Here is an 11,111-nt window from a genome sequence, read left to right as displayed (position 1 = left end):
CGGATCACGAGGTCAGGAGATCGAGACCATCCTGGCTAACACAGTGAAACCCCGTCTCTACTAAAAAATACAAAAAACTAGCCAGGCGAGGTGGCGGGCGCCTGTAGTCCCAGCTACTTGAGAGGCTGAGGCAGGAGAATGGCGTGAACCCGGGAGGCAGAGCTTGCAGTGAGCCGAGATCCGGTCACTGCACTCCAGCCTGGGTGACAGAGCGAGAGTCTGTCTCAAAAAAAAAAAAAAAGAAAAAAAAACATGCAAAGGCCTGAGGCCACACTGCCTACAACTGGGGGATGCCCTGGCCAGGGCAAAGGGACCCTCCGTTGCCTCAGTATGCAGACACATCCTACGTGCTGCAGGCACAGCACCACCCGCGACAGCCCTTCCGGCTGAGCGGCCACCGCGAGTGTGGGTCATCTGCCAAGCCACGCAGTCCTGCTCCCAACGAGGTGGCCAGCGCAGTGGCTGCACACCTGCACCAGCTACCAGTGAACAGGAAACGAGTTTGGCACGGCAGGCCCTGAGCAGGTACGTGAGGCAGCCACTCCGGCATGAGGAGGGAGCAACACAGTGGGCACAGCCCCTCCTGCACTCTGAGCTCGTGGCCTGAGAAGAGGGAACCAGGCAGCTTCAGGCACTGCACGTGACGTCAGAGACTCAGGATAGTTTTAGAAGCACCAGGGTTCAGAAGCTTCTCCTCTGTTACCTTCTGACTTGCTTGGGATCCAAACTTTGTAGCCTACAATGAAAAACAGACAAGGCTTGACGGTCTTTAACACGGACTGCCAGGCCTCCTTCCTCAGGGCCCACAGACTCAGGTCCAGGACTGTCTCCCAATGGCCCCTGGGCTGCCAGCAGCTCTCAGGTGGGGGGCACTATAACTCTGAGATGCCCAGAAGAGCTGCAGTGGGGCCTGGATTGGCACAAATGCTGGCTTCTCCCTGGAGGGAGGCCAGCCCAGCAAGCTACTGGGGCGAGGGCACGTGTGAGCAGTGTGCGAGGCCAGGGAACAGCAGGGCCAACCCCATCCTCCAGACTTCAGGACAGGGCGGGGACCTGCTGGAGCAGAGGACAGGCTGGGGAAGCCACACTAGCACTGTCTTCAATGGGTGGCGCCACTGCCCCAGGCTCATCTACCCCGCTGCGGGGGCAGCTCCATGCCAAGCACAGTCCAGCCACCTCGGTCACTTTTACGCTCTGGGGGAGGAGAAAAGGCCTGGCCGTGACACTGGCTGGAAGGTACCTGGGCCTCCCCAGGCCGCAGCCCTCCCGTGGTGACGGAAAACGGAGGCCCTGGCGGGAACCAGAACCTCACACTTGGCAAAGTCACGGGGCCATGAGAGCTGGAGGCTGGACACCTGGCCTGCTGCCCCTTCCAGGGCGCTCCCAGGCCTGCCTCTCCCAAGGAAGACATGGGGCCAGAGTGACCACGGGGACCTCTGACAGGTGCGCACTGTGACTGGGGAAGCCACGGGGCCAGGGTGACCATGGGGACATCTGACAGGCGCGCACCGTGACTTCCGCTCATAAGAGCCCTAAACTGGGTGCCTTGGCTGCTTGTCTGGGCAGCTGCAGGCACCCAGCTGCCCTGCTCTGGGCTTCCCCTTCTCCTTTCACACCACAGCCCAGCCCCCGGGGGCCCACGCCCCATCCTGATGCCAGGCCTGCTCTTGGGTCTCTGCCTAATGCTCCACTGTCTGCCCTGACGAAAGCCCCAAATCACCCCATTTCAGGCTGAGGAGCGGCAAAAGAGAGAAAACGCTACCAAAACATGACTTGAGCCCCAGAAGCTCTAGGGCACAGGGCGCCCGAGACCTGCCCTGCTTGGTTAGGGTGGAGTCTAGGAATCAATGGGGCTCACATCTCCCTCACTTTCATCAGGGCGGGACCCCTTTGCCAGCAGCTGGTCTGACACAGGAGCGGCTCCTGACAGCCTGGGCTGCTGTGTTCCTGCAGAACCTCCAAGGCCTTGGGACCACCCTGGCTGGTACTGCGTTGGCACAGCCCATGGTTGGAGCACCCAGAAACCCTCTGTGTCCCACATCCCTTCTGCAGCTCCCAGAACGAGGTGGCCAGCGCAATGGCTGCACACCTGCACCAGTTACCAGTGAACAGCAAACGAGTTTGGCCCCGCAGGCCCTGAGCGGGTACATGAGGCAGCCACCCTGGCATGAGGAGGGGAGCAATGTGGCGGGAACAGCCCCCTCCTACGCTCTGAGAGGCAGCGGCCCCCACAGACCAGCAAGCGGCCGGTGTCCTGAGGGCCTGGTGGGGACAGTGACTTACGCCCTCCTTGGCTGCTGAGGCAAACCGGCTGGCTCCAGTGGTGAAGCTGCTCCAGCCCTGAGGAAGGCGACAAAGAGCAGCTGCATCAGGACTGGGACCCAGGAACCCGGTGCTGAGCAGAGCATCTCAGCAAGGATGAGGACCAGGCCCCCGCCCCGTCCTGACCCCACAGCGCCTGCTTCGCCAGGCTGCTGGAGGAGTACAACTGGACCCAGGGCACAACAGACACGCGCCCTCTACCCCAACCTCGCCAACTGCAGTGCTCCCAACACGGTGCAATCCAGCCTCCTGTGGATCCCACCACCCTCAAGAAGCAAGCCCACACTGCAGGGCAGGACCCCTCCCCAGGGCCAGTGCTCCCTCCTGCCTCCCTAGAGGAACAGGCAGAGGTGAGGCATGTGGGGTCACAACCGCTGTAACCTGCTCTAACCTGCTCTCCTCCCCATGGCTGGCGCTTCCGCCTGCCTCCCCAGAGGAACAGAAAGAGGTGAGGCGTGTGGGGTCACGACCGCCGTAACCTGCTCTCCTTCATCTATGCTCAGGGTTTCCTCCTGAGTCTCCCGAGATAATTAAAGCTATTTAGAAAAATAAATGTCTCATTTCAATCACAACTCATCCTCTTCCTCCTAAAGGAAACACAAAGGGACCCTCACTTGAGAGATCACTAAGCTGAACTGCCTTCCCCAGAAAGCAGATGCCCAGCAAAAGGCAGCAAAACGGCCACACACAGGCTGGAAAATGCACTTTTCTTTCCTAACGATGCAGCAATGACTGCAAGAGAAAGCAACCATGGCCGTCAGTGGCCCAAGGTGCAGCCAGGCCACCCCGAGCAACTGGAAGCCACACACACTTGGGGACTCCCAAGACTCTATGGCAGGGCTCCTTGCAGATGAAGCCATCCGTTTTAAACCTGCTCATTTTTAGCTAACATACTTTGAAGATCTTGTCATGTTAGTATTAAAAAATCCTTTCTGGCCAGGCATGGTGGCGCATTCCTGTAATACTGGAACTTTGGGAAGCTAAGCAACTCAAGAGGCCCAGGTGGGAGGATCGCTTGAACCCAGGGTTCGAGGCTGCAGTGAGCTATAAATATGCCACTGCACTCCAGCCCTTGCAAAAGAGCAAGACCCGTCTCAAAATAAATAAATAAATAAATAAACAAGTCCTTCCTTGGCTCTCAGCACAAGCTCCCATTCACGCGGCCCCTGTGGCCAGAGTCTCAGGTTGCTAGTGTCACAGACAATAATGCTGCGATGAATAAAAATCTTCCTTTTTTTTTGACACGGAGTCGTACTCTGTCGCCCAGGCTGGAGTGCAATGGTGCTATCTAGGCTCACTGCAACCTCTGCCTGCCGGGTTCAAGCAATTCTCCTGCCTCAGCTTCCTTAGTAGCTGGGGCTACAAGGCACATACCACCCTGCCTGGCTAATTTTTATATTTTTTAGTAGAGACGGGGTTTCGCCATGTTGGCCAGGCTGGTCTCGAACTCCTGACCTCAGGTGATCCGCCCACCTCCACCTCCCAAAGTACTGGGATTACAGGCGTGAGCCATCACACCTGCAAGAATCATTTTTTAAAGACGGTAAAAATTTCCTTGGAAAATGAAAATCAAACAACATGTATTTCCGTTAATAGGAAAATGGCAACAAGCCCAGGGTGTCCTACTCTGAACATCTGACCTGGAGCTTCCAGGCACCCCCAGATCAGAGGTGGCCCTGAGTGACCTTGGGTAGCGCCCGAGCGGCTTCCCAGCACGGCCAGACCCCCAAGCACAGAGCCAGCTTCCCACTGCACACAGCACTCCCTCTGCAGAGAACACGGCCAAGTGGCTGCCGTCAGAGCCCTTGGGTTCCTTGGAAGAACATCCGCTGTTAGATTTGAAATACACACATTTTGTGTCAGAAGTAAGTAAGTGTTGGTTGGGTGCGGTGGCTCACTCCTGTCATCCCAGCACCTTGGGAGGCTGAGGTGGACAGATCATCAGAAGTCAGGAATTTGAAACCAACCTGGCCAACCTGGTGAAACCCCATCTTTACTAAAAATACAAAAATTAGCTGGACGTGATAGTGGGTGCCTATAATCCCAGCTACTCAGGAGGCTGAGGCAGGAGAATCACTTGAACCCGGGAGGCCGAGGTTGCAGTGAACCAGATTGCGCCACCGCACTCCAGTCTGCAGCCTGGGCGACAAAGCAAGACTCCGTCTTTTAAAAAAAAAGAAGTAACTGAATTTGGGATCTGAAAAATTTAAGCCACATTTTTGCAAGAAAACGTCACTGAAGGTAAGGGAGGGGTCCTTAGATCACAGCAAGGCAAAGAGCACGTGTTCCAGGACTGCCACACTGCCCCCGACGGCCCGGCGTGCCCTCAGTCCGGGTCTGCCCATGGGAGATGCTCTGCAGGGCCCACAAGTCCTCACCGAGTACAGGGAGGACATGGCGTTGTTGAGGAAGTCATCTTCTTTCTTCTGAGGCGGTGGCGTGTTCCCAAACCCCACATAGCGATTCCCCTGGGCTCTGAAAACAAAGCGGACAAGAGGCTGAAGATGCCGGCGTGAACCCTGCTCCTCCTGAAGGTATGGGGCCCTGAACAGAGGTGAGGCTGAGGCTCTGAGGGATGTGCCAGCGTCCCCACGCACAGGACGTGCACGCTGCCTCCCGTAGCAGCAGGAGCCTTGGCAGCTCCCCAGCAGCAGACAGACGTGCTTCCTGCTCATTTAAAAAGACCCTCCTGCCACATCACCAGAGAGGGTCCCTGGCAAGTCCCCAAACCCAGTCACAAAAGTACTGGAAGAAGGATCAAAACAACTTAATAATGACAGCTTTGGGGATTAAAAATTCACGTATAGGTCCAGCAAATTCCAAGCAGAAAATGTGTTATGCTTTTCTTCTAAGTGTTAGCTCTTCTCTACACCCAAGACCCCCAATCCACACCCGGGTGGGCAGCCGGGGCTCACTGCAGTCAGACCCTGCACCGGCACGTACGGGTCCCACACCCACTGCACACGGGAGGCCCCGAGGGAAGCAGCCCTACCCAGCAGACTGAACCCCGTGGGTCTGGCCTTCCCCAGGCATCCCCAGCTCTCAAGTCCTTACCCTTGATAGGAGCCAAGGTCATCATTCAGCCAGTCTTCGAAAGCCTTGTCCGAGGAGGCGGTCACACTCTGCGGCTGGCCAGAAGCTCTGAAACCAAGAATCAAAGGCTGGTGAGGTCAAAACTGGGTGAAGTCTGAGGGAACCCCAGCAGCACCCCCAGAACCATGTGGCCTACGTGGGCAGCGCCTTCACGTCACCCAAGAGCACCTGAGGCCAGGGTGGCCTTCAGCTCTGGGCGGATGTTCAGGCTCGGGTGCTGAAACCCAGCAATGCCAGCCTCATGGGCAACACGAGAGGCCTCCGCAGTGGGCTCTGCACTCTCCCCGTCAGCAGGAGGCAGAGGCAAGAGGTGGGGCAAGAGGACCGAGGGCCTGGAATCAAGCTGGAGTTGCCCGAAGTGCAAAGCCTTCTGCCAGAAACACCTGGCTGGCGGGGCTCTGGGGCTCCGGGTGAGGTGGGGAGGCCTCGTGCTACCCAGTCACCTCACCGGGGACGTTCCCTGCAGTGGGACGTGGGATGCATCCATGACAGGGGTCAGTTCAAGGGTGGCAGGGCCAGTGCCACAGGTAGATGGGCAACTCTGGGGAAGGGGAGACAGCACCTCTGTGGGCAGACGGAGTCGTGAATCCCACAGCGCCACGGCGCACACGGCTGTGTGCAAACGTGAATCCCACAGCTCCACGGCGCACGCGGCTGTGTGCAGACGTGAATTCCCACAGCGCCGCGGCGCACACGGCTGTGTGCACATCTGGAAGGCGTGCAGAGCTTACCTGGGGCACTCTTTGAGACAGCTTTATGGGTTGAAATTTACGAAAAGCTTGAATTGTTTTGGCAATTTAAAAAATCTGTTTTTCCCACTGACTTCTGGGAAAAGAGCTGTCACAACAGCAAAGAAGGGAATTCTGTGGGGTAACCCAGTCGACTAAGATCAGGGCCCAGTGGAAACTGCACTGAGGCCCCATGAGGAGCAGCTACCGGTGTGCCGTGAACGGCAGGGTCCTGGGCTGAGGTGGGGTCCAGTTCTGGGCAGGTGATGACTCCAGAGACCACTCTCTACCTTCGGCCAGAGCGGCCACCTGACAAGGAGACACGGGGCATCAGAGAGCATAAAGGTGCCTGGTGACACTCTTGGGCACCGCTGACTCTAGAGCAGCCCCCTCGGCCCACCTGGAGCACCCACACCCGCAGCCCCCTCCTGGCCCCCCTCGACGGCCCCTGCTCAGGTGCACAGACCAGGCGTGGACGAGGCCAGGGCTCCCTTTACATGAACAACGGAGCTGGGGAGCTCCTAGTTGGTGCAGCTCCAACTTCAAACGCAGGGGGACCCACCCATTTGGCCTCCAAACTTCTTAGAAACACTGTGCCCAACACGTCACAGAGGCAGTAAACGGTCACAGCTACTTTCTCCCCTGGAGGTGGGGAAGGTCCATCTCTCCCACAAGCCATTTGCCTCCCCTCTGGGCGGGGCAGCAAGGACCACGACATTCCTTTCTGTCCCGGACTATGTGTGGCCCAGTGGGTGTGTCAGAACCAGCAAAAGAACCAACTCCAGAACCACTAAAGGCAGAGCAGCCCCGCACCAAGGGCAAGAGTGAGTCGGGCCCATCTCTACCTTATCCCTAAAGAGGGCCGCGGCTCTGCTGTTGTACTTCTCCTGCAAGGACCAGCCGGGATCATAGTCCTCCTGAGACTCCAGGAACTCTCGGAACTTAGCATTCCCGCCAGCTTTCATCTTCTCAAGCTCAATGTCCTTCCACTTGTCCATAGTAACAGAGCGCACAAAGCTGGAAACCAGAGGATTGAGCAAATCAACCAGCACCGGGGACACCCAGGGACACCCTCCACCCAGCATCGTCCTGAGGATTAGACACAGCAAGCAGCAGCCGCAGGGAGGCCGAGTGGCCAGCAGCTGGAACCCTGTGCCATGGCGTCACTGGAGTGGACACTGGCAACTCAATGGGAGACGGCCTCCAAGCTTCCCCGGCGTCAGCACCTCCAGTGTCAGAAACAGACGCTGGGATGGCCGCAGGCTCTCCGCAGAGCCGGAGTGGTAGGACACTGACCTGAGGTGCACCCCAAGCCCACGGTGTCTCCCCGAACATTCCAGGCAGATCCAGATGCCATAGGTCACACTGACCCACTGAGGATTGAATGCGCCACACTCAAAACAAACCTGCAAAGGGGCCACAAGTGACTCACCAGGTGGCTCAGGGCAAAGCCCAGGGACCCCAAAGATCCGACAGGTGGCCTCAAGAAGCAAATGCAGAGGGCTGCCCAGGGTGGCAGGGGGCGTGGGTCAGGGCAGGGCGTGAGGGGAAAGAGCCTCCCATGTAATAAAATGTTCAGATGGGAAGATGAGGCGGACCTGTCCTTAGAGCGATGTGGCCTGAGGAATGTGGAGGAGCCCCCACCCCCAACAGCCAGCACTGATGAGCGCCAGAAATGGCACCACTCTAAGAGCCGGCCACCCAGGCCACCAGCCAGCACGAGTCACACACGTCCAGAGGATGCCAACCACCATCGACTCCAGGAGGGTCTCAGAACCACGGGCTCAGAGCACAACTTCCCGAGACTCGCTGACCCTGACCAAGGCTTGGGGCGGGGTGGGAGGCAGAGGCTTACGTTGTTCTCATCCTGCACCCTGACTTCTTTAAGAACCTTCCTGGTTCTGGGGCTGGCCATGATGCTGCAAAGGAGAAAAACAAACACGTTAAACTTACAAACAGGCTACTCTACAAAAAAGAAAATAACATCTGTCCAAAAACCCCACACAACAGAAAACCTGAGAGGCCATCTGCTGAGCTGCTGGGAAGCCCTGGTCACAGGGCCGCCCGCTGCAGCGGCCAAGAGGACCACGTACTGAAGGACTCTGCTCCCCATACCCCCAGGAGGCTCCCAGGCTGTGGCCAGGGCGATGGCCAGGAATACCACGTAATTACTGGTGCCACTTTGCTTACGGTTATCCACCACCAAGACCGCATCATTTACAGAAAGCCCTGTCTTCTAATGGTGAAATTCACAGCAAGGGGTAGTCTTTAACAACACACACAGACTGGCTGCTAAATTCGATTTTCCACCTAAAAGGCGACACACCACACTTGCGCTGATCACTGCCAACGACAGGGAGCCCAGGGACTCAGCGCTCCACCCTCCCCACCACATCCCCAACGCAGTGCAGGGAGGCTCCTGCCCGTGTCGGGGCAGAAGCGGTACCCTGCCTGGAGTGTGTGGAAAGTCCAGCCTGCTGGGGGACCTGCAGGTAGGGCCTTCTGGGGCCATTCTGAGGCATGGGGGCAACAGTGTGGCTGCTGCAGGACAAGGAGAGTGGCTTCAGACCATCAGCCCCGCCACGGTGACTCACAGGGACCCTAGTGGGACAGTAGCAACAAGGTTTAGGGTGAAGAGAAAACCTATTGATGTCTCTGTAGCTCTCCTAGCTTTAGCAAAGTACAACTTCAACTGATGGCCCATCTAATTCAGGACCAGGAAAATCGACATAGTTAAGATTCTAAAAGCAGGAGGAAGGGGTGGTACCAACCCCAGCGTCAAAGGAGAATGACCCAGCGGTCCTGCACACAACAGCACCGAGCAAACTGTAGAAGACAGTCCAGCCTGGAGGCAGAAGACCTGGATCCCCACCAGCCCACGCCTCAGTGCACTGTTTCTCTGAGGCTCACCCACCTCTCAATACGAATGGAGCCGTGTGCTGTTCCCTCTACCTCTCACTACACGGAGAACACGCAGAACTCTGTAAGCCATGGGACCTTCCCAGCACCAGCCCTTCCCTCCTTCACTGTGTTAAAGAGGACCGTGTAGACCAGCTTTCCCACTAACGTTGTAGGAGGAACTTTACACTGAGGTGAAGCTTTAAAAAAATTAAAAAATTTTTTAAAAACCCCTGTGTCCTATATTTCATTTCTAATCTTCAGTATCCAGAAACAAGGTATTCACTGGGGGGGTCCCAACTCCACACAGCCAAAGTTTCTGAATTCTGAAGCCCATGACTCCTAATATTGACCAGTGCCCACTTTAAACCCATTCAAAGTCAGGAAATAAACACCTGTTTTCTGCAGTTCATAAAAACAAAATCAAAAGTTCACCCTGGGCTCCCTTCTGCTCCATAATTCTCTGTGCCTTGTGTGAGAGTGTCCAAGAACCACAGATCATGAGGCAGTGAATGCTCACTCCTGATCGCAGGACTCGGACCCCAGCATGACTCATTCAGGCGGATACCGTCATCAAACTGAGCATCCACCGGTACAGCCGACTGAGGACGGAAGAGGGAGAACCTGTGTGGAGAGACGCCCTGGCAGGCGGGGAGCGAGGCTGAGCTTACAGGGTCCTCGGGACACATTCCTGTACAGCAGCCCCCGACGGCCCTGGCAGAACTACTGCACACGCAGAAGCCACGGCCCACGGAGGGGAGGTGAGCCGAGCCGCCAAAGCAGGACGAGACCAATCCAGGTCTCCACACTCAGTCCTGAACTCTTTCCACAGCACCATGCCTGCCCTCAGGGGCTTATGTCTTGGTCAACAGACACAAGCAAACAAAAGTCAGAACCATGAGGAGATGGCTTGAATTTCTAACTGTAAAACATACAGGATACTCGCAGAACCACCGGAGGAAGAAAACGTGCAAAAAGGAAAGGACTCAGCTTGGATTTAAAAGGAACTCCTCTAGGTGACTCATTGTGGATATTCAAGAGCCCTAGTTCCCTGAAATGTTAAAGTTAATAACACGGAAGCAAATACCTTCTAACCTTCAAAGCACAAATATGGTTTATCTTGAAAAATAATCCAAAACTCTTCACACTTGAAACCAAGATGCAAAAATATACCTCCTTCTGCAAGTGGATGTGACTTCAGCAAACGTCAAACCCAGTGAGGACACTCTGTGTTAGTTCGGTAAGCTCCGGAGACTTCAAAACTCAGGATCCATAAGTTGGAACATTCTCAGTACGTGAGATCAAAAGGGATATTTAAGAACACTGTTTAGACCCTAGGGCTGTAACACAGTGACCGGCAGAAATACTAGCAGTCGTTCCCAGAAACTGTCTGAAGCGCCTCAACTACCCACGTCTAAGAAGAAGAGCCCTTTCGCTAAAGCACGGATTACTTCTGAACTTTGACAAGGACATGGTCCCAGAAAGGGACGCCAAAACAAAGCTAAGGGCTTCAATTCCCTGGGCCACTTTACAGCCGAACTTTGGTGCTATAATCAGCAGAGCATGACAGGAATATTAGACCTGCAAAAAATGAGCAGAATTACTTCTCAGAATTGGTGGGCTGTAACTAAAACTGTTTAAAAGAACAGGCAAGCAGCACAGGTCTTCTAAACACACATAAACTGAGAAGTTTTAAAAGCCCCTTCCTGGTTTCTTTTTCTCCCTCAAGACAGTCATCCACGTCAAAGGGTAAGCAGGAAAACCAAGCGAGCTGAGGCTGCCATTTCTGATGAGACTGGGCTCACCAACACCTGCTGGGCAGGACCCTCACTTCTTAGCGGGTGGAAGCTCCACCGGGCTTCAGAGGCCACCTGACTGGGATGTGTCCAGGCCGAGTCCTGTGTCCGAAGGAGCTCGGGAAGAGGGTGTTGAAGGAGACGGGGCAGGGTCCTGCTCGCGCCCCGGGAAGCGACGTGGGTGGGCAGGACCCTCCGGACTCCCGTAACCGGTGGGAAATTCCAGAGCCGGGGTGCGGGTGGAGGGCAGCTTCGGAGGGAAGGGGGCACGAGG

The 11,111-nt window shown here is 56.1% G+C and overlaps 1 protein-coding gene across 2 annotated transcripts in view; it reads right to left on the bottom strand.

The window, feature by feature from the left end:
* The window catches only part of ARFGAP1 (ADP-ribosylation factor GTPase activating protein 1), a 16,807-nt gene extending 5,729 nt beyond the window's left edge, over nt 1-11,078 (bottom strand). The window contains exons 1-9 of one of the 2 annotated variants that reach the window (XM_011992401.1): nt 10,873-11,078; nt 7,999-8,062; nt 7,440-7,549; nt 6,989-7,160; nt 6,352-6,452; nt 5,377-5,463; nt 4,701-4,797; nt 2,284-2,340; nt 704-736 (exon numbers count right to left, since the gene is read on the bottom strand). In XM_011992401.1, coding sequence (XP_011847791.1) covers nt 704-736; nt 2,284-2,340; nt 4,701-4,797; nt 5,377-5,463; nt 6,352-6,452; nt 6,989-7,160; nt 7,440-7,549; nt 7,999-8,058 — 717 coding nt within the window. In that variant the 5' untranslated portion in view covers nt 8,059-8,062; nt 10,873-11,078. Of the gene's footprint in view, nt 1-703; nt 737-2,283; nt 2,341-4,700; nt 4,798-5,376; nt 5,464-6,351; nt 6,453-6,988; nt 7,161-7,439; nt 7,550-7,998; nt 8,063-10,872 lie in introns of those variants that run through there. The other variant, XM_011992402.1, reaches the window with a different exon arrangement.
* Nucleotides 11,079-11,111: the final 33 nt, after the last annotated feature.

This window comes from Mandrillus leucophaeus, unplaced genomic scaffold (assembly GCF_000951045.1).
Source record: "Mandrillus leucophaeus isolate KB7577 unplaced genomic scaffold, Mleu.le_1.0 Scaffold41, whole genome shotgun sequence".
Classification (NCBI taxonomy): domain Eukaryota; kingdom Metazoa; phylum Chordata; class Mammalia; order Primates; family Cercopithecidae; genus Mandrillus; species Mandrillus leucophaeus.
Note: the sequence above shows the minus strand (reverse complement) of the source record. Positions and strands in the feature narration are given on the sequence as shown.